The sequence below is a fragment of the Doryrhamphus excisus genome, chromosome 3, assembly GCF_030265055.1.
Source record: "Doryrhamphus excisus isolate RoL2022-K1 chromosome 3, RoL_Dexc_1.0, whole genome shotgun sequence".
In the NCBI taxonomy this organism is placed as follows: domain Eukaryota; kingdom Metazoa; phylum Chordata; class Actinopteri; order Syngnathiformes; family Syngnathidae; genus Doryrhamphus; species Doryrhamphus excisus.
This window is the reverse complement of record NC_080468.1, coordinates 2,238,001-2,264,909: the sequence shown is the minus strand read 5'-3', so window position 1 is coordinate 2,264,909 and position 26,909 is coordinate 2,238,001. Positions and strand designations below refer to the sequence as shown.

General features: G+C 40.6%; 3 protein-coding genes across 3 annotated transcripts in view; 2 read left to right on the top strand and 1 right to left on the bottom strand.

The window, feature by feature from the left end:
• Nucleotides 1–4,065: 4,065 nt before the first annotated feature.
• LOC131125456 (transcription factor Sox-14-like) lies at nucleotides 4,066–5,198 on the top strand. The gene has a single exon (XM_058067044.1). The coding sequence runs from the start codon at nucleotides 4,081–4,083 to the stop codon at nucleotides 4,774–4,776; it is 696 nt and encodes a 231-aa protein (XP_057923027.1). The 5' UTR covers nucleotides 4,066–4,080; the 3' UTR covers nucleotides 4,777–5,198.
• Nucleotides 5,199–9,603: 4,405 nt separating this feature from the next.
• On the bottom strand, nucleotides 9,604–14,145 carry LOC131125593 (selenoprotein F-like). The gene is made up of 5 exons (XM_058067274.1): nucleotides 13,989–14,145; nucleotides 12,918–13,085; nucleotides 11,447–11,510; nucleotides 10,364–10,413; nucleotides 9,604–10,267 (listed from the first exon to the last, which is right to left on the bottom strand). The coding sequence occupies exons 1-5, from the start codon at nucleotides 14,034–14,036 to the stop codon at nucleotides 10,136–10,138; spliced, it is 462 nt and encodes a 153-aa protein (XP_057923257.1). The 5' UTR covers nucleotides 14,037–14,145; the 3' UTR covers nucleotides 9,604–10,135.
• A 249-nt stretch (nucleotides 14,146–14,394) lies between these two features.
• Nucleotides 14,395–26,909, top strand: part of LOC131126282 (heparan sulfate 2-O-sulfotransferase 1) — a 33,914-nt gene continuing 21,399 nt past the window's right edge. The window contains exon 1 of the mRNA XM_058068638.1: nucleotides 14,395–14,887. Within this exon, the coding sequence (XP_057924621.1) occupies nucleotides 14,764–14,887 (124 nt within the window). The 5' untranslated portion in view covers nucleotides 14,395–14,763. The remainder of the gene's footprint in view (nucleotides 14,888–26,909) is intronic.

Genomic DNA, 26,909 nt, shown 5'->3' with positions numbered 1-26,909 from the left:
GCTAGCGGCGACCGTCTGTGCTAAGTGCCTGCATGTGATACCGTAGCCTGCGCGATGTAATGTAAACAAAGAATAACAGGAGTGCAAAAGTGACTTCAATCCACGCCAACAAGTTTGTATTTCTATTGTATTTCTATCTTCCTGAATCCATCTGGACATGCGCAGTAATAGTAGTCATAGAGTAGTCCATTGCATGTCAAGGGGGGCGGGGGGGCAGTCAAGACAATAATGATAGATGACCAATTTTGATATAGTTTTAAGCATGTGAATTGAGACTAAAACAGTAATATGTACGTACTTTAAATTCCACCCCAGACTGTATCTGTATTGACCCAGATAAAGGAACAAATGTGAGAAAGACGTCTTATATTCAGGGTTTAGCTATGACAATTCCAAACTCAGCGCCTATGGGGGAGTACATAATGAGAGTACTGTATTTTTCCCAGTATGTAGCCTCCCCAAGTGGTTGGCAACCAGTGAAGAAAAACAAACGGCAGTTCCTGTCAAAAGTCGACACTCTCCTCATCCAGAAACAGCCGTTCTGTGTCATCTTTCAGTTTTCTCTTGTGTACCTGTCCATGTCTTTCCACTCTGTGACTCCTTAATCCACCTGAGTGCATGGAGGACAGTTTTGACATAAGAAGTAAAGATAGACTTCCCAAGGAGAAGGCCGGTATCTGTAGAGCCACAGGGATAACCGGATTAACCACAGCCATTTTGTGCTGCTGGCGCTTTTTCTTATTACCCATTTCACCCATTTCATCCATTTCATCCATTTCATCCATTTCATCCCTCCTGCCCTTTCTTAGACGTCACACCAAACACAGACAAGTACACAAAAACACATACTTTTTGTGTCCACAAGAATGGGGAGAAATAAGTTACAACAAAGCAGATTAGTTTTTCTTCTAGACCAGGGGTGGGCAAACTACGGCCCGGGGGCCACATCCGGCCCGCCAAGTGTTTCAATATGGCCCGCCTGTTTTTTCCAAATATTTCATTTGAACTCAACATACAACCCGGCATCGTGGCTTGGGCCAATTTTTTGATGGTTGAGGTAGCTGCTTTATCAATTTCGTTATTTGATGTGGTCTGTTACAAAATGCTCCTGTAAAAAGGGACACAAGCACATAATAATAATAATAATAATAATAATAATAATAATAATAATAATAATAATAATAATAATAATAATAATAATAATAATAATAATAATAATAATAATAATAATAATAATAATAATAATGTTGTCAATAATGATAATAATACTACTATTATATTAATATTGTTGTTAATAATATTAATATAATCATGGTAGCAATATTACAAAATACTCCTGGAAAAAAGAGCACAAGCACAATAATAGTAATACAAATAATGATAATAATACTACTATTATATTAATATTGTTGTTAATAATATTAATATAATAATGCTAGTAATATTATTAACCCTTGTATTATGTTGCGGGTCAATTTGACCCGTTTCAGTTAAGGTTAACAAGGTTAACTAGCATGATTTGTTAACAAATCATGCTAGCATCATGGTAGTTAACCCTTGCATTATGTTACGGGTCAATTTGACCTGTTTCAGTTTTTGTGTTAATGACCCTAGATGAGGAAAAGTCACAAAATGTCATGAAGAAAAAGAAAGGATAACCAGTACTTTGGTCAACACAAAAACTGAAACGGGTCTAATTGACCCGTAACATAATACAAGGGTTAACAAATCATGCTAGTTAACCTTGTATTATGTTACGGATCAATTTGACCCGTTTCAGTTTTTGTGTTCATGACCCTAGATGAGGAAAAGTCACAAAATTTCATGAAGAAAAAGAAAGGATAACCAGTACTTTGGTCAACACAAAAACTGAAACGGGTCAAATTGACCCGTAACATAATACAAGGGTTAATATAACAAAATAATAATAATAATATAATAACATTAATATAACTAATAATAATAATAATTCTAATAAAAATAATAATAATAATAATAATACATTGAGAAACACACTTTACATCAAATAAATGATTTCAAAGTGCACATATAGCAGATTGCATGACACTTTTACATGTAAAATATGTGTAAAAATATAGGTGTAAAAATGGACTGTTACGTGTAAAATACTACATAATCCCCCCCCCCGTCAATTTTGTTAAATTAATGCGGCCCGCGAGTCAAAAGTTTGCCCACCCCTGTTCTAGACGGTAGTCATCAAGCTTACGGAAGTGGTCATTGTATGGATGTGATAACAACACAGCTATGAAGCCATGGATCGGCTGTTACCCCCACCGCTTGTCTCTTTATCCCTCCAGACCTTCTGCCAGAAAATGTCTTATCGCATACTGCTGCTGTGTGCTGCACCACTGGAGCTTCTACAAACATTTACTTGGGATTGTAGGAAGCAAATGAAATAAAGACCTCATCCTGCGTGTTCATCACCCCTAAGGTGGGTAGACAAACACATCCTGCATCCACTTTCATATATATTTATATTTTTGAATTCCTGACAGTTAGACTCAAACATGTTGGCCACGCAGTCAGGAGATCGGTAAGGTCTGGGTCTGAATCTCCAACTGTGTGTCCCTGTGTGGAGTTTCCATGTTCTCCCGGTGCATGGGTGGGTTTTCTGGGTCCTTTGTTTGGGTCGCGGGGGTGCTGGAGCCTATCCCAGCTGTACAGGGTACACCCTGGACTGGTGGCCAGCCAATCACAGGGCACATATAGACAAACAACCATTCACACTCACATTCATACCTATGGACAATGGACAAAGTGGAGTTTGCATGTTCTCCCCGTGCATGCGTGGGTTTTCTCCGGGTACTCCGGTTTCCTCCCACATTCCAAAAACATGCTAGGTTAATTAGCCACTCCAAATTGTCCAAATTGGTATGAATGTGAGTGTGAATGGTTGTTTGTCTATATGTGCCCTGTGATTGGCTGGCCACCAGTCCAGGGTGTACCCCGCCTCTCGGCCGAGGACAGCTGGGATAGGCTCCAGCACCCCCACAACCCTTGTGAGCATAAGCAGTAGAAAATGAATGAATTTAACATTTAAATGGAACATTTATTTTTAACATTTGTATTTATACTTAGAATTAAAATTTTGATATTTTTTAATATTTTTAATTTTTTTTTTAATATTTAGATTTAACGTTTAGATTTGGCAATTAGATTTAGGTCAACATTTATATTTAGCATTTAGATTCTACATTTTTTCTTTACATTTATATTTAACATTCATATTTCAGATTTATATTTAAAGTTAATCATTTACTAAATATACATGTTTAAGATTTAAGATTCAATTTTAATCTGAATCTAATTTAGTAAATATAAATGTTAGATATCAAATTAAATATCAATATATTTGGCAAATATGTTAAATATAAAAAATAAATATTAAATATACATGTAAAATATAAATATAAATGTAAAAAAATATACATAATAAATCTAGATGTGAAAAATAAATACTAAATATAAATATTGAAAATAAATTGATTCATGGAGCCTATCCCAGTTGACGTATGCCAAGAGGCGGTGTCCACGCCAATTATAGTACGTATATTGTAGACAACCATTCACACTCACATTCATATCTACGGACAAATAGAGTCTCCAGTTAACCTAACATGCATATTTCTTGGAATGTGGGTGGATGCCGGAATATCGGGAGAAAAAACACACACTGGGGAAAACATAGAGAAGCCCAAATGGAGATACGAACCCTGCAGATCTTCCAGACCTCCTGAAGTTTAACAAGGTGGTCCCCAGAAAGCGTTGGAAAAAGTTTGGAGTGGTCTCCTAATGTCTCATGAGAAATATTGGAAGGCTTAAATGTTGGGAGAGAGGGAGTCACAGAAATGTTGGAGTCATTTTAGAGTTGAAGGGATTACAGTGCTCCTCTTTTTCCCCTTCTTCGCTTGGCCCACTGTGACAGTGCTGAGGAGATGAGTGGTTGACATGCTTGGCATCTTCCAAGCTCTCTTTTCCCATTTCCCAATTCCAAACAACAGCAAACATTTATTGCCGCATGTACTTTTCCGTAAAAGTGGCTTGTATTATTTTTGCTTCATGAATGCCTTCCCGGATTTCCAAATGGCCAAATCTTTCGAGCACATCAAGAGACCCATGAACGCCTTCATGGTTTGGTCCAGGGGCCAAAGACGAAAGATGGCTGAGGACAATCCAAAGATGCACAACTCTGAAATCAGTAAGAGGCTCGGAGCCGAGTGGAAGCTACTCACCGATGCGGAGAAGCGTCCTTACATCGACGAGGCGAAGAGACTGCGGGCTCAGCATATGAGGGAACACCCGGACTACAAGTACAGACCCAGGCGCAAGCCCAAGACTCTTCTCCAGAGGGAGCGCCTCGTCTTCCCGCTGCCTCCAGTGGAGCACTTGAAGGGATTCTCCGCGGACTCCTTTCTTCTGAAAGGGGATAAAAGCGTACCTTTCCTGCAGGCGCCTTCTACCGCTACGTCGCTGCTGGAGATCAGCACCGGAGCTGTCCAGCGGATGACGGAGTTCCAGCACCCTCTGAGCGCTGCAGCTCGACACGCCTTCGGATACCACACCGGAGGGGTCGGGGGGCTGGCTTGCCTCGGACAGCACACCCAAGTTTCACCCGGCAGCCCCTACGTGGTGCCGTGTAACTGTGGAGCCTGGTCTGCCGCCGGTCTGCAGCCTCAAGTGGCATACATACTCCTCCCGGGAGGGATGAGCAAAGGCGGCATGGACGGGTACTCATCGCCGGGATCCAGTGCGTAGTGGACACTCCAGAAGAGCGCACGGCTTGGCCACAATCTGAGGTGGAAATGCCAGAAATATGAACATGTTTTCAAATACCACAAATGACAGTTTCACACATGTCAATCAATTCAAGCATCTCGAGACAAGGTGTGACAGAATATTGCAAATAAAAGAACAGTAAGTGCCCACAAATGTGTGACAAGTTACATTCTTTGATATCAATTATTGTCCAATACGTATATTTCAATGTGAGACTGTATCGTTATTATTGTTTTGAGTCAGTGTAGGTGTTCTTCATCATTTCACGAAATGTCACAGGCAATTGTGATCAACTGGGTAAAGTTAGAAAAATATTATATTATATTCCAAACAAATGTTTGTTCCATAGCAAATCATACCCTTTTCCAACCGTGGCGACAGACAAACAGCTACAACCCAGCTTTGATCGAAACCAGCCGACTGACTGACTGAAATTGAAAATCTCAGCGGCGAAGGGACTGTCTACAAATGTTTTTTTCTTCTTCTTCTCCTTATTGCGTTAATTAAATGTCGCCACACTCCTCAGTAAAAAAAAAGTAGCTATAGGTTGTACAAGAAGTCGCTAAATGACGTAATTTGTTATGTCGGTTATTTTTTTTTTATTATTGTGCTTTATAATAATTTGGGGGAATATTTATAATAATCATGAATACATTCAGTTGTGTGAGATGTACCTTCAATAGCTCCACATCTGTGAAGAGTATACTGTAAAATAAATTCCGTAGTTTTAACGAAAAAAAACTGGCAGCTGTAATCCTGTAAAAATTGCAGTAGAAATGTAAACAGTGCAGGCTAAACTGTACATTTTACACTTTAAAACTGTTACAATTTACAGAAAGAATACATTTGAATCTTGTCAAATTTGAATTTTTTTTTTGTTAAATCGATATGGGTATTTTGTTATTTCACGTTTTATTCATGTAATATTTGCAGAAAATTGTTAATTGTTAATTTTACATGAAACACTATTAAACACTACGGAAAAAAACCGAGCAAACAACATTGTTTTTCTGCAATAAAAGCTAAAAATACTGATATGATATGAATATATATTACTGATATATTTTGCAAATTAAACTCAAATATTTATGTACTAAATTATGCAGTATTTACAAACTTACTTTACCGCCATATAAACAGCTTTCTATTTTAATGTATACATTACATTCGAAACATTTTTTAAATCATATGCTCAAATCATATTAAATTGATATTGAATATCTGAAATACACAAAAACATGTATTTCTAGTCTCTACAGAAATGTATTAATTTTATTCATTCATTCATTTTCTACCGCTTATCCTCACGAGGGTCGCGGGGGTGCTGGAGCCTATCCCAGCTGTCTTGGGGCGAGAGGCGGGGTACACCCTGGACTGGTGGCCAGCCAATCACAGGGCACATATAGACAAACAACCATTCACACTCACATTCATACCTATGGACAATGGACAAAGTGGAGTTTGCATGTTCTCCCCGTGCATGCGTGGGTTTTCTCCGGGTACTCCGGTTTCCTCCCACATTCCAAAAACATGCTAGGTTAATTAGCCACTCCAAATTGTCCATAGGTATGAATGTGAGTGTGAATGGTTGTTTGTCTATATGTGCCCTGTGATTGGCTGGCCACCAGTCCAGGGTGTACCCCGCCCCGTGTTTCACTTTGTCTGCCTTAGTTCCTGCTTTCACGCTCTTATTTTGTACTATTTCCTGTGTTCTATCACTTTCTTTCTCTCCTACACGCTCCTGTTAGTAAAAGTGTTCCTTTTGTTGGTGCATTGACTTTTTTGTGGTGTTGTATGTCAGTGCTGCAATCGCTTTTGTCGGAAATAAAGCTAAGCTTTTACCTACACCTTCTCGTCCTCTCGGCATCCTGGGGACGCATCGCAACACTGATATAGTCTATTAATAGGACATAGCTCTGCATAAACTCCAGGGTTGAAGCCAGCGCGGGTGGATAGTGGATGTTAAACCAGTAGGAGCTCCCAAACAGCAAGCACGGAAACAAAGGCGGGGATATCTGCAACTGGTTGTGCCGGGGGGTGAGGGGTTTCCTTGCGGATCCCCCCTTTGTCCGCAGCATTCCTCTGGCTTGGTCACCCTTCAATTTTAACCGCACCTTGGACACTCAGTTCTGGGGGGGGATCTGGGCAGGCATGGGACCCACCATTGCTCAGCTTCGCTCCATTTTTAATGACTCCATATGATACATACGCACACATACACAGGATGCTTTGGTCTGGTCTGCCTAGCCTTCCTGGGGTCTCGCCCTAGGGGCGTGGTTGGCGCTACCTCCCTTGGTCTGTCCCAACGTGAACCTTGAGGGGGCGTTCAGCGGTCTCCGGGCAGTGGGGTCCATGCTGCCGGTGGCCTGAAGTCTGCAGTGGTAGCTTGGGATTGTTGCGCTGTGGTGGCTGCCGCGGGGACCAGGCTGTGTGTTGGGATGGGCACTGATCTCACTCACGGGGACGGGGGCCTGGGTGGCGTGTGGGAGTGGGTGGCATGCGCCTCGGAGTCGGGCCTGCTGGGGGGGACGGTGCTCTCCGGTGCTGCCACTGGTCCTATGCTCTGCTGCATCGCTTTCCTTGTCTTTGCCCGTTCCCGGTCTTGGCCTTAGGGCTCATCGGGATGGTTTTCCTACTGGTAAGTTGGACTGTTTCACACAAGGAAATGGCCATTTTAGGTCACTAACATCTGCTCTAGCAATAACAGAGGGATGTGGAGCATTGTGAACACGATAAAAATGAGCTTTAAAAGCTGTATAAGTACAAAATGTTTGCTTGGAGTCATAGCTGACACATTTGAAAATTCAATGTGGTTCGTTCCTATGAACTATGAACGCTACAATGCAGCACATAAGCCCTTGTTGTCTCAAGTGTTTTACTGCAAAAAGCACAGGTAATCATTTTGACCAATTACAGTCCCTTACTGTAATTGGCATACACAGGCGTTTGATTACTGTGGCCGTTAAGCATCAGCAACAGTCATTTAAACCAACAAAAACCACGAGTCCAACCAAGAGTTATATTATGAAAACGGCAGCTAATTATATGAAATAAAAGTATTTACCTTTGACCATTACGTACACTGCTGATGCATTTACACACAGCTACAGGCCAAAACCAGCTAACAGAAGTTATGCATCCAGTGAGTGCCAAAATTTGAAAAGAGAGCAAAAGACGTGTACACGAACATATCGGCGAATGCTGTAACTCAGGGTGGGAAAACTTTTTGACTCGCGGGCCGCATTGATATGACAAAATTTACGGGGGGGGGGGGGGGGGGGGGCAGACTATATATTTTACACGTAACAGTCCACCTGGTATTATTGTATCTGTAAAATTGTCATGCAATCTGCTATTATTATTTATTATTTTATATTTATATTTAAATATTTTAAAAATAATAAAATATTATAATAATTACAATAAAATTAAAATAATAATTATTATATTATTATTATGTAAAATATGCAAATATAACAATAATATTATATATAATTAATATAATAATTAGCATTAATATAATAATTATAATAATCATAATAGTTCTAGTAACAATTATAATAATCTAATAATAATTATTATAATAATAATAATTATTATTATTATTATTATGTGCTTGTGTCCCTTTTTACAGGAGCATTTTGTAACAGACCACATCAAATAACGAAATTGATAAAGCAGCTACCTCAACCATGAAAAAGTTGGCCCAAGCCACAATGCCAGGTTGTATGTTGAGTTTAAATAAAATACTTTGGAAAGAACAGGCGGGCCATATTGAAACACTTGGCGGGCCGGATGTGGCCCCCGGGCCGTAGTTTGCCCACCCCTGACCTAGCGTGTTCGGCTTCATTTAGGCAGTAGATGCCGCTCTGGGGTTGTGTTGTCTCAATGGGCTTAGTGTATGCACTTTAGGGAAGGACCAACAACCATCGCACGTATGCACTTTTACTTGGTCCAATTGATTGATAGTTTGAATCTTTTGGCCTATATTGTAATTTGTGTAACATGGTATATAAGATGAATAAATGTTCTTACATTTTACAGTTTATTCCTGTAAAAATTAAGTTCCCAACATGAATTATCCATTACTTTAACACTTTAATTGTGACCTTGTTGTACTGTTTATTGCATTACAAGTTTTCTGTGTCTAAGTTATAGGACTCTGTCAATTCTACAAAGAAAGTTGTTTTTTCCCCACAGAATTTTACTTTAAAAATATCTGTTTTGGTTTGTTCTGTGTTTTACAAGAAATAGCTGTCAAACAGGGGTTCTTTGTTTTTCTGTTTACATCTTTATGACGTCATGATTTTACCGCATTACGCTGCCAACATTTTTTACAGTGTAGGACAACAAAGCTCACTGCACACATTAGTGACCTTTTAGAAAACCTGACTTTTTAATGACATTTAATGACTGTGCAGACACTTAGAGCACTCTCCAGGACATAAAGCTTAATTACAGAACACCCCCCCCCACCCACCACATTCATACTAAATCCTACTTCACGTAAACTAGAACTCTATCGATGAATTGGAACACACAAGCAAGTCTGGCTTATGTGTTTAAATGTGTTATTTCATGTCGAGGTAACGGTAATGGTACAGACAAATCCAATGTTCTATGATCCGTGATAATATTCCGTTTATTAATATTGCACCCTGCTTTGCGTAAATTCACACCATAGTTTGAAACCTTTACATTCAATAGCCTCACGCGGTTTTACGTCACTGAGCTGCAACGCAGATTTACACCAGCAGGTGTCACTGTTGACTTCTAAAATCACACAAGCAAATAAGAAGGCATAACGGCAAGAAAATCATTTGTTTATTGTTGAATAACAAAACAAAGTGAAATCCTGTTCAAAGACAACAATCCATAAGAAATCTCGTTTCTGTCCAAAGCAGATGAAGCAGAGGAACACAACACATCAGAGCTCACTTCCCAACAGTGGTTTAAGGTGAGGTCTTCACTAAAGTGTTCTACAGCTAATACGTCTGCGTTTGGACAGCGACTTTTTCTACGATTCCGAACACTATTTCAAGTATTATATATTTTTTATAAAGTGTACAAGAAAATCAGAAATAAGAAAGCAAACTTGGCCGTGATTTGCTGTTTTGAATGTATGTTGAGAAATGCCACGTTTTGTCAGGTATAAAAACTGAGATTTTAGCAGCTATTTAACAAAAATGGCAAAATACCTACAAGGCACATTTCACCACAAATGTTTTTTATCATCCTGTCTAGAGTTTCAAATGGGATCCTGTGAACTTTTGTTGTTACCTACAAAAAAAATGTTAAACTGTCCCGTTAACAACAGAAAACAAATGGGTTTCCGTGTTTATATCCGGTCTAATTTTTCACTCAAGAACTCCTCCACGCTATCTGTGTTCCACTTGAGGATGCTGAGTTCCTCTGCGATGTTCCCGTTATCGTCCAAAAGCTTGAGTACAGGGTCGGAGCCGCGCACATACTGAGAGTGAACGGGAGGAAGAGGACAGGTGTTAGCGACGGAGCCTAGCCCTCAAGAACAGGAAATACACGTCTCAGGAATCCTCAAAACACACACCTTGATCTGAAGACCCTTGAACATCTTCGGCTTGTCGCCCCTGACAAAAGCTGCGGTAATTGGAAAAAAAAACATTGGAACAATGAGGCATGTTGGGTGTGGAGTGGGTCCATGGGTTCAATCTTGGTACTGAAGATTGTAAACCAGTGACAGCTGCAAACCCTCCAGAGGACACTACATCTTGAGGAGACAACCGAGCGAGCACACATGCCGGACGGCTACGGCTAAACAAATGGCGGCCATATGGCCAAGACGACATGAGAAGAGCTGCAGTTAATGATCAACGTAACGCGACACTGAATGAAGAAAAATGACAATCTAGTCATTTTTACTACGTTACACAATTCGGCACTCTGTGTGCATGACCCTGGCGCTGCCTCCACCCACCAAGGACATACAAAAGGGCTCATTCTGGCATGGTTTTACAGAATGAACGCACCATGGTGCTGAAAACAAAACCTCTTCCAGAAACTCATGCAGCACATGTATAGAAGCCATAAAAATGATCAAGTTCATTCAAATGTATTGTTTACAGTCGCTGAACTGTAGTCTACATTGGCCACTAGATGTCACTAGGAACATATGCGCCACACTTGATTGCTGTTTACAACAATTATTTCAGGCTTGAATTATGTCAGACTGGGTACAGTAATAATAGCCACCATCATTATAATAATAACACGGGGTACTGTTGTGGCCGTACTCCAGCTCAAACTCAACTCTGAATCCCCAACATCACTTCCTGTCCACATGTTTGGAAAACTTGAATTGAAACACACGAGCATGAGTCTTATTTATGGCTAATTTTGTTTGATTAAATCTACCATATTGGGTAAGAAGATAGTAAAGGTGACTGTAGGGGTGTTATTATACATCTAGAGGGCTCTAATAACCATAAATAAAGGTCATGAACAGGTTTACAAAATAATTGATTTATGAGTAAAGAATCCTATTTGTGGGAAATTAATTTTATTGCTGTCAAATCTGGAACCGATTAACCAAAATTTTTGTTACCATAGATTTTTTTTTTTAATAAACTAGATGTAGAAGCTTCTACTATGCTGCTTTTTCAATACAACTCACCTTGGACTTGAGGGAACCTCCCCAGTTTTCATCCACACACCTCAAGAATGGCTCCAGCGTAGAGCTGTGAGGAAGAGAAACAGACATGGTTGTTAAAAGGAGATAAACAAACACACACAAACACACCGGTGCCCACACACAGAGATAAGAGGTGGTCCTGCTGGGGGCAGGATGGCTGGCCTGCAGGTGTCTTTGAGTCATTAAGTGGAGCCAGTGCTCATGTATCAGGATCAACACATGTTGGCTTTGGAATCAAACCTCCAGAGTCAATGTTAAGTGAGTGTGAGGAAACTGGAGAATCACAGCTGCCCTTTTTGGAAAGGGGAGAGCTTATGTTTTCTGCACAGCAAATGTTATGTTACAAAGCTTAAGATGTCTTCTTGTACTCGCTGGAGTTTAAAAAAAAAACAAACAACACATTTTCAAGCATTTCCTGCCACTATCCACACTTCATATGGGCATTCACATTTCCGAAGACTCATTACACACCGTCAGGGCCAACAGTGGCTTTAACAGTCAAACATATTACTTTCTTATTAAAGCCATCCAAGTGTTACCTTCATGTAGCTATGAACATTACAAGCAGGAACATAAACATACCAGCGTGATAGTTTAATCAGTCACTAGTCTGCTGGTGAATGAGTAACACCACCTACTGTAAATACCTGTGTATAAACCACACCCTCTACATATATAATGTCCACATGACCACGTCACAAAATGGTATATTTCGCCATTCATTCACACTCACATTCATACCTATGGACCATTTGGAGTGGCCAATTAACCTAGCATGCTTTTGGAATGGGGGAGGAAACCGGAGTACCCGGAGAAAACCCACGCATGCACGAGGTGAGGTGGGGTGAGCTGTGAGGTCTACGCGCTAACCACTCGACCACCTTGCAGCCCATTCTTTTAATGTTTTCCCATAATGGATTGGTCGGTGGTTTGTCAAGTGACAGAGGACATCAATGGACGACGCTGCAATGCTACCTCTGTCCCACAGAGGGTATATTGTGGCCCCCAAGGGAACTGAGGTGTTGCTGTGTGTGCATGCAGGTGCTGTGCCAAGAAGCACACCTAAAAAGTTGTGTAACCCAAATGTCCTCCATGCTTGAGGACTCGACTGGACTGTGAGGGAAGCCATTTGCTAGAGGCTTTAACGACACAGTATTGATGGCCCCTCTGGAATTGTTACAGCAGGACAATTGCTGCTGTGGGGGTGGGACGCATGCGGGGGGCTTGTGACAACTTCACTAAACACAAGGAGTTTCTTTCTGCACCAAGATGTTGCTAAAGATCACTGAATCTTCCACAATGACTGACATACATCCTAGGTGTGTAATGCTTCACTTAAATGTCCAGTTACGGATAGACTTCAAACAACATGGCGGTTACCTCAAATCCACAGTATTGGCAATTACCCTCTTGTTTGTTTGTTGAGGCAGCTGCAGTATTTGATTTTTTTTACCTTGCGTGCTTCCAATTGGGCTTCCTGCTGGCAGTAGTGCCTGCAGTCAGGCTGGAGCTTAGTGAGGCTGAACTCCCCGAGCAGGTCACAGGAACTGCACAGCAGGTTGCTGGAAAAGCCCAGGTCCCTGCAAGCCTCAGACGAAAGCTCAGAGCCATACGCCGACAGCTGGAGGGAGGAAGGAGGAGATGAAATGGAATTTTAGGCTTCATTTCTTCGAAGGTATGAAAAGAGACTGGAGCTGAAAAGCCCAATGTCATCATATATTTATCTACTGAGTAATCATTTAAGGATTATATTTAGCGTGGGTTTTCCAGGTTCCAGAGAACATAAAGGAGCTAGAGTAAAAGATTCTCTGCAGCCCACCCTCTCAAAATAAAATAGTAAATGGAATTTGCCTTAGCTGCACATCTATTTTCTTCTTCTAACATTCAAAGTCTGGTACAACCTTGACAAGAGTAATAATGCTCATTTTTTAACATAGCTGTACTGTATCACACTGAGAGCTCCATGTAATATTTTTAATTGATTGATTTGGCTACTTGACAGTAGTAGGAAAAGATCTCGATATGATGCAAAGCCACTGCAAACTACAATAAAATACATCGTTGCATTGCGTCGCCAACACCGCTAACGACAAATTTGCTTTAATTTAATTAGTGTGTGGACTTACCTTTTCCATGCAGCTCGTTAACGCCGGTTTTATCGTTATATTTACGTGGTTGATCCGTTATTCAATTATATATATTTTTTTTTACATCGACGCTGTGATGTCCATCCGGAAACAGATTCGCATAGACTTACGTAAATCTAATCTAATCAAATCAAATTTCGTCCCATATTATGATGGCTTGTTGTTATTAAAACACATCGAGTTAAGACACTATCGGGGAAAGCTTTATTTATTGCCGAGAGAGGCTCACAGATTTTGAGGCTAAGCCACGTCATATCGGAGCTCCTCGCAAGTACAGGATGTTTATCACGCCAAAACGCACCAACCATCCCAAAAACGACAATAAGAATTTAAACCAACAAACTTAACAATGTCTAATGTTATGGCGTAAAACTCACCGTTTTAAAAAGCGAGAGCAGCCACAGGAGATACACTTCCCCCGACATTTTAGCTCTTGGAGCTAGCAAAAACTACGGTGATGGACCCCTAAGTTAAATTTAGAGGGGGCCCTACGAGTGCCTGATGGGAAATAAATGATTAAAACAAAACCTTCGTTAGTAAGGTTTGCTCGAATAAGGAGGAAATTCTAGTGCAATTCACATATTAATTAAGAATAAAAAGTTGTATGTATTTGATTATTTCATTTTTAAACCATTGTCATATGGGCATTAAAATTGACTACTTTCTTGCTTCTTCTTCGCCTCGTGCTTTAGACGTGACAACAAGCTATGACAAGAAGAACAGCGCCCCTCTGTGTCCGCGTTGGCGGCAGGTCGTCCCGTTTGCCCAATCCGGTGTGAACAGGCAGCAATGGCTGACGAATAGAGAGAGACTGTTATGTGGTTGATTCTTATTACAGCCAATGCCCTGAGCGCTGGTGACAGTGTGTCCGCGCAACGCCGCGAGAGAAGACTGGATTAGACAGGGAGCGCTGCATGGGGAAACACCGACGACATAGATGATTGAATAACAAAGAATAGACAATTTGCATGTGAGGTAGCCTGTGGATTTGAACAGTGGGAATTATACGCACACGCACTGACAGAGAGCGAGGCCATGTACACACGCTCAGCCGCTTTGTGATCACCGGTCGTCGCTGCGTGTGTATTCGGTTTCTCCCCTGCTTTGGGCATGGACTGACCGACCCTCTCCCTCTCTTTCTTGGGTGATTTGATGGGGCTGCTCAGAGTCATGATGCCGCCTAAGATGCAGCTGTTGGCACTGCTGGCGTTCGCAGTGGCCATGTTCTTCTTGGAGAACCAGATCCAAAAGCTGGAGGAGTCCCGGGGAAAACTCGGTAAGTCGAAACCCAAAGGTGCTGCAGCCCCCTGGAAACGCTGGTTGTGTGTGTGCCCCTCATAGTTGCAGACTGTGTGTTTTGCATAAGGGATGGATGCGCACCTTAATGCACCACACTAAAACAGTATTTCACAGTGTGATCACAATGTACTTACACAGTAAACCAGAATTTACTGACAGTTGTATTGAAGCTCATTAGGTGGGCATGCAGGTGTTAGTGCTGACGGAGGAGGTCTTGTCTTTGCTGGTTTGGTATCTTTATTGAAAAGCTCAGTATTGCCACCTCCGTGGGGATCTTAATGCATGGGGTTTTGTTTTCATTTCTTTCTTTACAGCCTTTACACTTTACAGATATCCATAACAATCTTATTATGATAGGTATTAAGTTTTTCAGACACATTGATAATGTTATACATGCTCCTATATATTGTTTTATCCTTGACATTATGCAGAAGCTGCAGTGTCATACCAAGTTTCTTCTGGATCTGATCCAGATTGTGCATTTGGGAGCGAATTCAATTATAAAATCCTCCTTAATGTCTGATACTTTTTCAATTTCACTGCAATCACATATGTAAGTTGCTACAGATCACTAAAATCATGTTTATATTGTTAACGTTGACGCGTTAATACAGATGAATCCATCATCATTATTAATCTGATTAAAATTAGGGATGATGTAGATCAGGGGTGCTCACACTTTTTCAGCATGCGAGCTACTTTTAAAATGACCGAGTCAAAATGATCTACCCACTACAAAAATGCAAAACATCTATTTATTTTCAAATGTATTGAGGATTATTTGTACGTACAATGTATGTTGATGTACCTTACATAACCAAATGAGCCAATATTGCAAAACACACATAATTAACTATTAACATTTTTTGTAATTACCTGAGTTTACTTTGATGACTTGCACTGAATTGAACCAGCCAGGGATGCATAGTCCGGACAGTAGCTGCTGATAGCCAGCCTCAAGCACACTTCCAAATGTTTATCAGTCATGGATAATATCCGTATCATAATATCCGTATAATATTCCATATCCGTATGGAAGTGATATGTTTTTTGCCTTTTTACTTGGTCCAGTTTTTGCCTTTTTACTTGGTCCAGCTCCTTCACTCATTTTAGTGACCATAAACTTTAGCGAGGGCTTTAAAATCTCGCAATTCGCCGACTAGCTTAGCACTTTGCATCGTTGTTTACGCATGAGCGGTGACCTAAAGGTCAAAATTCAGTTGTCATCTGATTGGTTATCCTGTATGTCAATCAAGTAACGGGGATGGATGATAGGCTGACATCGTAAGTTCTGCTGCACTTAGAGACGTTGTTTGATTTGATTGGTCGCCCGAAGGGCAACATTCAGTTGTCATCTGAATGGCTGCCCTGTATATCAATCAAGTGACGGCATTGATGCTAGGATGATATTTTTTTAATGTCACGCCGCGATCGACCAGCGATCGACCAGTACCACCTCCGCGATCGACCGGTAGATCGCGATCGACTTAATGAGCACCCCTGATGTAGATCATTGTACATAGCTGATTCACACTGAATCTTAAAGTGTAAAGAATCTGTATTTCTATGGGTAGTTTTGGATAATCATCATCTCACATACATCCATTCCTTGAAAGGTAGTCTTCAGTTTTCCTTCCCATCGCCCATGAGGGGTCCAGGCCCAATAAAGATCTGGGACATGGCAGGATTATCTGCACTGTGGGGATTTTCAGAAACAACAGCGGACACCCCAAAGATTCAGCCACTACTTCAGGGGTCCTTCTCCCAGCTTTTTCATGAACGGATAAGCTGTTCTGTGTTTCCGTATAGTAGACAATTAAATGGAGTGCAGGTGTGTGGTTATCATCAAGTCCACTGTTAGTGTGTTAGTGTATGCCTTACTGTTCATATCCACTCAGTCCTGCAGTATTGTTGTGGTAAAGTTGATAGACAGATGACCATTTTTATTCTAGTAGTATATCTTCAGAATGGACGATACTATTAAAAGGAAATTTGGATAGATGCTAGAGTAGTCAGTGTACAACCTGTTCCCTGAAAATGAGTCAACACGCAGCCATTATTGTCTAAATAGCTGGTTAACACAAGTGAGTAGCAAGATAAGTATGTCTTGCATGGTGATGGTGGCGTCATGGTCTAGGGACAACCAGAAAAGATGACTTCTAGAGAAGACGTTTGACTATTCTATGATATAGTGTTGTTAATATCAGAATGGGGGGGGTTATCCTCCTCGTCCTGCTGTGAGGGACGAGATGGTGAAGAGCAGGCTCACATGCCAAGACCACCCAAGGCTATTTGAATCAGGTCATAAGCATGTAGAGGAGGGGAGGTGGGCTGCATGATAGTTTTCCAATGTGAGATACCGTTTCAGGAGACCCTGAGATGTTGACATAGAACACGGGTATAACAATCCCTTCACTGACTGATTGTGAAGGTAGGTAAAGCAGAGGCACCTTTGATTCAATGAAACACTAGCATGGAAACAGGAATTCCGAATATACAAGGAGACGTTCTCGCATCCCATTCCAAAATAACGCTTTCAAAAAGTGATCATTAAGTTCCCCATCCTTTGTGGGTTTTCATTTATTATCACATGATCCATGCAAGCATCCGAACATGTCAGATTTCTCTCAAAGGAAAATCTGCTGCTGGCTCCAAAGTAGAGACGAGAGAACGAAAAGAAGGAAAGTTCTTTTACAATAACGAGAGGTACAATTTCATCAAACTTGCATGCAATGTGACAAATCCATATGACCTGAAAAGATGGCTTTGTAAGACTAGTCTGACTAGTCATGCTTAAATGGGAGTTTATATAGGAAACTAGAGCTGCATCAATTAATCAATGACATTTATGATTAATCCATTATCCAATTAATCAACAGCCATTTTGGTATACGATTCAATATTTTTTGAAAATGTAAATATCCTCTGATATTTATATCTACCGCTGCTACAATTAATCGATGGAATTGACAATTAATTGATTATTCAATTCATCGACAGCTATTTTGGTATTCAATTCCTTTTTTTATTTGAAAATGTAAATATCCTATGATATTTATTAAGATTAAGATATGCCTTTATTCGTCCCTCAGTGGGGAAATTTGTATATCTAGAACTGCAACAATCAATTAATGGAATTGATGATTAATCGATTATCCAATTAATTGACAGCTATTTTGGTATTCAATTCCTTTTTTTTATTTGAAAATGTAAATATCCTTTGATATTTATTAAGATTAAGATATGCCTTTATTCGTCCCTCAGTGGGGAAATTTGTATATCTAGAACTGCAACAATCAATTAATGGAATTTTTAATCGATTATCCAATTAACTGACAGCTATTTTGGTATTCAATTCATAATTTTTTACACTTAAAATATAAATATCCTCTGATATTTATGGCAGAGCTGCAACAATTAATCAATGGAATTGATGATTTTTCAATTATCCCTTTGATGGACAGCTATTTTTGTATTTGGTATATCATTTTTTTATTTAAAAATTTGAATCTCCTCTGATATTTATATCTGGAGCTGCAGCAATTATTGAGGGAATTGAAGATTAATCGAAACTCCAATTAATTGAAGGCTATTGTGGCATTGGATTAATAATGCTTTGATTTAAAAATGTAAATATCCTCGCATTCAGTCTCTTAAGTATGAATATTTAAAAAAATATCCTTAGTCATCCATGAAAACAGACCTATTATTTGAGTATTTTATGCAAAACAAGATATTCACACACATCAGCTTTGATTTGACAGTGCCTCTTTTCTAATATGCTGCAGACCAAACCACTAACTGTTTGTGTTGGGTCATGTTGATGTTGGTCGTATACTCAATTAATCAAACAAAAAGCTTCAGATTAATCGACTAAGAAAAATAATCGTTAGGTGCAACATGTGCAAGGGAGGGGTGATCTCCAGTGATGGACGGAGACTGTGACTGTGGGAAAATTTGAAGCACAGTAACAAACCATATAGTATTTTCAGCAACTTTCCGAAGTGTTGTATTAGACAGATATTTCAAGGATAATCTACATTTGGGATTTTTTTTAAACATTGTGTCTAGATTGCCAACACAATGATGAACAGCCCTCTTAATTGAATGAAGTCTCTTAGCTGTGCAGCTGGGGAGTCCAAATATTGGCTTGGTTTACTGTTGCTGTTCAACCTGTTCCAGGCTACAAACACACACCACACACACAGAGTGGGTGAGGCCTCCCCCCTGACTCCCCATCACCACCATCAAGAGAATTTGTTGACTTTGCAAAAAAAGAAAACGCACCCTGATGGATGACAGGACAGCGCACACGTCTGCATACTGGGGCTCACCATTATGTGCCGCATAGCCAAATGGTGGGCGCATGGAGGCTTTTTGAGGCGTGCTGATGACAGCCGGTCATGTGACCAACAATTACCGCCTCTGGTATGGTAACACTGGGGAAAGGACCAGAAAGACCGCTTGTATGTGAACCTCAATGAACATATTGAGTATAATGTATAGAGGTGGCATTCATAGTGTTGCACCAACCACTTAGGTAGGCTACATACCTGGAAAAAAACACCCGTACACACTTTTATACCAGGGTGCGCTTGTATATTTCTTAGTTATACCATTTGAGTGTTAAGTTGCTGTGGGATGAGTTTAGTGTTCTTTGTAATATGATTGAATAAACTTTACTCACTGACGTCTCGGTCTCCTTGGAATGTCCTGCTGCTGTGTGGAGAGTCTGAGTTCCAATGTCCGTGGATTGGTGTTGTTCCACACAAACTTGCGAGTGTTAATGAGTGTTAAGAGAACAGATACATGTTTGTGACTTGGAGATACATAGTGTACGTCAGGGGTGGGCAAACTTTTTGACTCGCGGGCCGCATTGATATGACAAAATTTACGGGGGGGGGGGGGGGGGGGGGACAGACTATATATTTTACACGTAACAGTCCACCTGGTATTATTGTATCTGTAAAATTGTCATGCAATCTGCTATTATTATTTATTATTTTATATTTATATTTAAATATTTTAAAAATAATAAAATATTATAATAATTACAATAAAATTAAAATAATAATTATTATATTATTATTATGTAAAATATGCAAATATAATAATAATAATAATAATAATAATATTATATATAATTAATATAATAATTAGCATTAGCATAATAATTAGCATTAGCATAATAATTAGCATTAATATAATAATTATAATAATCATAATAGTTCTAATAACAATTATAATAATCTAATAATAATTATTATAATAATAATAATAATAATTATTATTATTATTATTATGTGCTTGTGTCCCTTTTTTCAGGAGCACTTTGTAAACAACAGACCATGTCAAACAACGAAATTGATACAACCATCAAAAGGTTGGCTCAGGCCATGATGCCAGGTTGTATGTTGAGTTTAAATGAAATACTTTGGAAAGATTGGGCGGGCCGTATTCAAACACTTGGCGGGCCGGATGTGGCCCCCGGGCCGTAGTTTGCCCACCCCTGGTGTACGTACACGGTGTTGGAATTGACCTGTTGTTGATGCGTTAAGGTAGGAATAAAGTTGAAAGAAAAGCTTCCCACTTGGTGTGCCTGTGTGGGGATTTGCCATGCATAAATTATTTTTAAAATGCTTTATTTTCGACTGTCCACTTGTTGCCAGGCAGGTCCTAAAAAATGCTAATCATGCTTACGAAGCTGTAGTATATATGGCAAACTTCTATAGATATTAAATATTGTGAGAAAAACACCTTGCTACCAATATGCCAAGTGAGAATTAGGAATAGGAAAACATTGCAATACTTGTGTGTGTCACCTCGCTTCATCTCATTCATTTAACACAAACTCAGAGGACCCGGCGCCCATTCCTCACAGCGTGCCGCCCTGTCGCCAGCCACGCAGGTTGCACCATTTTCCCCCCATTAGAAGCCTTCCTGCAGGGCAGACAAGCTGTGATTTGCTTCCAAGCTAATCGTGCTCCCGAGGTTTTTCGCCAAGGGGTCTCCTGCATTACAATGATGCCGCCATGCAGCTGTGCTTCCTGCTGTGGGCGTCATCCATTATTCTGACAGTAGTTCTCCGTTGCGTCTTATCAGCGCGGCCGCCAGCGAGCTCGACACAAACGTAGACTGACTTTGCAGCGACACAACACAGTGTTCCAAGGCCACTTTCTCTGGTCCTTTGTTTGCTTCCATACCCATTCCGTTGAGCCACTTATTTGAAACTCACCTTGAAAAACGTCACACAAGTGTGCTGGCGGTCAATTTTGCAATATTTTGGTTTAACAAAGACGCTCAGAGTATACTTGAGTTGCAATGCTTGAGCTCCTACCCTCCTCCATCAGCTCCACGTTGCTGCATCGGACCCTTTTCTGGCTGCCCTCAGTGTCCTCTTCAATAAAATTGGCCTTCTTAGCGTGGATAAGTCACACAACTAAAAAAAAAAAATCAATTAAATAGCCTCATACCGTCTTTTTTGCTGTTCAGTCCCGCTATGCAGCCTCTGCACCTCCATATTTCTATGGGGATATCCCATCATTTGACCTAAGGGCTTGAAGGGATGCTAACTGCTGCTTCCAAGTGTCAACAATGGCGCAAGCTGCAAGCTACAAACGTAATCACATGAACATCCGTGGCTGCACACTTGCTTAAGGGGTCGGTATGACGCAAAACAAAGAGGAAGTAATAAGTCAAGCACTATTAAACACTGTCGTAACTAGCTTGCACTCAGGCGGCGCCATCTTGAAACATCAGACCTCCGCATCAAATACAGTCTACGTATATCGATATGAACGATATGCTTGTTTTTTGATTGTGCTTAACAGAAATATCGATATTTTTAAAAATATCGATATATCGCCCAGCCCTACCTCTTAGGTATTCAATTTGCGTGTTAAGTTGCTGTGTGATGATTTTAGTCTTACTTGTAAGATGACGCAATGAGTCAGACTCCTGCGATTTCCAGTGGGTTGACAAGCATGTATGTAAATAAAAATAACTTAAATAAAAGTGTAAAAAAACATGATAAAAACGTTTAAAAACTGTGCGTCCCAGGTTGAGACCAGTTGAGAACCTCTGCCCTCCGTGTATGTGGTGTCTTAGGAGTTGTGTAAAATGAAATATTGCTTATTAAGCGGCCACCCATGACCCTTGTAACAAGATGCTCGTGATCCCTTCACCCCTCTGCCTTGCAAGCTTGATGAGAACTCTTGTCCAAAACACACTTGAGGCTTTCTACTTCAGCTTCGTCGTTTTTTTTATCTGCTGGCCGCTCTTCAGCCTCATTACAGAAAAGCCAATTTCCATCTGTTGAGTGGAGATATGTGGCTCCAGACACAGGCGCTTCTGTGATGAGTTCTGTCAAATTCAGAGCGATGATGGGTCTGCGGAAGGTGATGTAACACTGGAAAGCGTTCATTTTGCGCCACTGGGGCTCGGGTTGGAATTGGACTTGGCTGTTGGCGTGTGAGTCGTAAGAGAAAATTGGTCAGACATTGCTGCCTCAAGTGAGCCCTATGATTACTGTAGAACAGGGGTGCTCATTAAGTCGATCGCGATCTACCGGTCGATCGCGGAGGTGGTACTGGTCGATCGCTGGTCGACCGCGGCGTGACATTAAAAAAATATCATCCCAGCATCAATGCCGTCACTTGATTGATATACAGGGCAGCCATTCAGATGACAACTGAATGTTGCCCTTCGGGCGACCAATCAAATCAAACAACGTCTCTAAGTGCAGCAGAACTTACGATGTCAGCCTATCATCCATCCCCGTTACTTGATTGACATACAGGACAACCAATCAGATGACAACTGAATTTTGACCTTTAGGTCACCGCTCATGCGTAAACAACGATGCAAAGTGCTAAGCTAGTCGGCGAATTGCGAGATTTTAAGCCCTCGCTAAAGTTTATGGTCACTAAAATGAGTGAAGGAGCTGGACCAAGTAAAAAGGCAAAAACTGGACCAAGTAAAAAGGCAAAAAACATATCACTTCCATACGGATATGGAATATTATACGGATATTATGATACGGATATTATCCATGACTGATAAACATTTGGAAGTGTGCTTGAGGCTGGCTATCAGCAGCTACTGTCCGGACTATGCATCCCTGGCTGGTTCAATTCAGTGCAAGTCATCAAAGTAAACTCAGGTAATTACAAAAAATGTTAATAGTTAATTATGTGTGTTTTGCAATATTGGCTCATTTGGTTATGTAAGGTACATCAACATACATTGTACGTACAAATAATCCTCAATACATTTGAAAATAAATAGATGTTTTGCATTTTTGTAGTGGGTAGATCATTTTGACTCGCTCATTTTAAAAGTAGCTCGCATGCTGAAAAAGTGTGAGCACCCCTGCTGTAGAAGATTTTCTGCCTGGATTTTGCTGCTGCCGCCGCCGAGACCTTGAATTTATACTTTAGCATCCTTTACCTGCAGTCCTCCTCACACCTACACACATGCGCCTCCGCGCAGGGCAGCAGGAGCAAAAGGAAATCATCTTTTTTGTCCAATTTTTCAACTCTACCCCGACTCCCCACCTTACATTATTGATATAATTTCCCTATCCTCTCTGTGGACTCAGCTTCTCTTTGACCTCTCTCTGACGCACCACGTCCTCCCTGAGGGCTGTAAAAGCTGCACGAGTCATTTGCTTCCACTCTGCGTGTTGGCATCTGCTACTTTAAGTAGCCAGGAGCCCAGATTAGCGCTGTCACTCTTTTGAAACATACCAGTGGTGCAGCTAATGGAGGGGAACCCACTGCGGGGATGGGCGTAGGTGTCAAAGATAGATTTGCAGGCATGAGGCAGCATGGCGTGCTAGTATTGTTCGAAGCGGGCTTGATTGGGGCCAAGGATTTATGGTGGCCGGTGTGCACTTTGCCTGGCTGGGAATGTGCTGTGCAAAGTGGTCCAACCGCTGCTGCATTCAGGGCCTCTGCAGCAGGATGACAGACAGGCTAATCGGGGTGTTACAGATGGCTTGCACTCCCCGCTGCCTGCAGCACCCCGCTCTAATAGCACCCATCATTACACCTAGCTGGCATCTCCCCACCTCCTCACACCACCCCCGTCTCCCTTCTTCCTTCGCCATCTTTCTCGTGTCACTCTCGGGTAAAAGTGCCAACTTGCGCTACTCTACGAGAATGCAGCTACTCTTCACCTTGCACCAAAATACTGTTGGCCGTCTTCTCTGGAGTGTATGCGGCATCAAGGCGTGGAGCTTGAGTGACGGATGATAGTGGCAAAGATAAAATCAGTGTGTAGTCAGCGGGGATGCTGGGAGTGTAAAAGGTCGGTAACGGTAACGGTTTTATTTCATTTGAACATGCATCAGATTCCGATTGAGTGCATCCCATAATCAGTTCCCAGTTCCACATGTCCAAAAGGAGTAGGAAGAAGCAAAGCTTATTAAATCCTACCCCTCCATCTGGTACTTTTACAATCACTAACTGTTACATTTGTAACATTACTCAACAGTCTGACTTATGGTTTCATCTTATAAACAACATTAAACTCATCGCACAGCAACTTAACACTCAAACGCTATGAAATATACAAACATGTATCAATAAGAAAACCATTTGAAAATGTGCATGATGCTGCAATGTTGCTTCTGTCCACCAAAGGGATTCGGAGACACAAAGCCCGGAGGGAAGCTGACATCATTGCAGTGGCCCCAATGAAAGCGTTGCTCAGGCTCATACCTTATGGGAAAACCTTAAAATGCAATTTGATGTGAAGCTTATATATGTTTGTATATTTGTATATACACCGTTTTTAAGTATAAAGTTGCTGTGTGTGGCTTTAGTGCTGTAAAGTGTTTGAAAGATGACACCATGAGTCATTATGTTGTTATACTGGTAAATATACACTGACCTCAGAAAATGTCACTGCCGGGCTCTTTCTGTCCACCAGAGGGAGCCAGAGGACCCAAAGGCCAAAGCCCAGAGGGCAGCTGACGTCATTGCAGTGCGCCAATGAATGCCTTAAGGGAAAACTTTAAACTCATCATGGGACATATATATCGGTATATACACATTTTAAGTATTAAGTTGCTGTGTGATGAATTTAGCCATAAATTAGTCACAACACTGTATCAGCCACCGGATTTTGGCTCTTTGATATTGTTTTGGCTGTTCTTGTCCTCTAGGAGTCCCCAAACCCTGGGCCATGGCCGTGGGTGTGGCCAAACCGTGAAACCTTCAGACACAAGAGAAAAACCAATAGACACCCACCTTTGTTACAAATCTGAACAATATTTGAACTTAAATTGACCTTTTGAGTAGTATAAAAAGTTTCAGATCTTGACAGCGTTTTCAATCGTATTTTGCGTCTGTATGTGAAACTCGTCAAAAACTCCAATCTTTACTAAAAGGAGCTAATTAAACATCCCCTCCACACTCTGTTTTAACGAAGACATAATCTAGAGCAGGGGTGCTCATTAAGTCGATCGCGAGCTACCGGTCGATCGCGGAGGTGGTACTGGTCGATCGCTGGTCGATCGCGGCGTGACATTAAAAAAATATCATCCCAGCATCAATGCCGTTACTTGATTGACATACAGGACAACCAATCAGATGACAACTGAATTTTGACCTTTAGGTCACCGCTCATGCGTAAACAACGATGCAAAGTGCTAAGCTAGTCGGCGAATTGCGAGATTTTAAGCCCTCGCTAAAGTTTATGGTCACTAAAATGAGTGAAGGAGCTGGACCAGGGGTCGGCAACCCATGGCTCCAGAGCCGCATGTGGCTCTTCAACCTCTTTGTTGTGGCTCCCGTCGCAATGGTCAAGTATTTAACAGTAAACAGTATAATTTAATTAAAGTAATTAAATGAAATTAAAATTAATAATTTTAATTAACTATTTTAATTATTTTAATTACATTTTAATTAAATGTTAATTAAAATAAATATTTTACATTAACATTTAAAAAATCATTTAAAATTAAATATGTGAAATAATAATTAACATAATTTAATAATAACTACTTTAACATTAAATATAATTTAAATTAATATTTAAAATAAATATTTTAAATTAACATTTAATCAAAATGTAATTAAAATTAACATTTAATTTACACAGATATTTTTGTACATTTATCTTCTATATTAGCAAGATCCGATACTAGCAAGAGTACTCAAAAAAGTACTCTCCGATTTTTCTCCTCGGAACTACTTTGATACCCCAAAATTCCCTCTAAATCTGGCAGTCAATCAAAATCATGGGAGACTCGCGTTTCGCTTTGGATGTGATCACGTCGCTTTCAAAGTTCTGAAAGTTCATAAGATATTGTTTTTGAATTATGTTTTGCTACTCCAGTCTATTTCCCTTTTAGTAAAATGGCTCTTTTGATAGGAAAGGTTGCCGACCCCTGAGCTGGACCAAGTAAAAAGGCAAAAACTGGACCAAGTAAAAAGGCAAAAAACATATCACTTCCATACGGATACGGAATATTATACGGATATTGTGATACGGATATTATCCATGACTGATAAACATTTGGAAGTGTGCTTGAGGCTGGCTATCAGCAGCTACTGTCCGGACTATGCATCCCTGGCTGGTTCAATTCAGTGCAAGTCATCAAAGTAAACTCAGGTAATTACAAAAAATGTTAATAGTTAATTATGTGTGTTTTGCAATATTGGCTCATTTGGTTATGTAAGGTACATCAACATACATTGTACGTACAAATAATCCTCAATACATTTGAAAATAAATAGATGTTTTGCATTTTTGTAGTGGGTAGATCATTTTGACTCGGTCATTTTAAAAGTAGCTCGCATGCTGAAAAAGTGTGAGCACCCCTGGTCTAGAGGACTCACGCCTTGCCGTCTAAGCCCACGGGTCTCTGACAGATGATGGCGCTCACGGTTATAAACACACGACAGCGGGTGTCGGTTTCCACGCTACCTCCCTGTTGACTTTGCTGGTTTCTCCCTCACACACACACCTCCCCCGTCTTCCACCCCAATCAG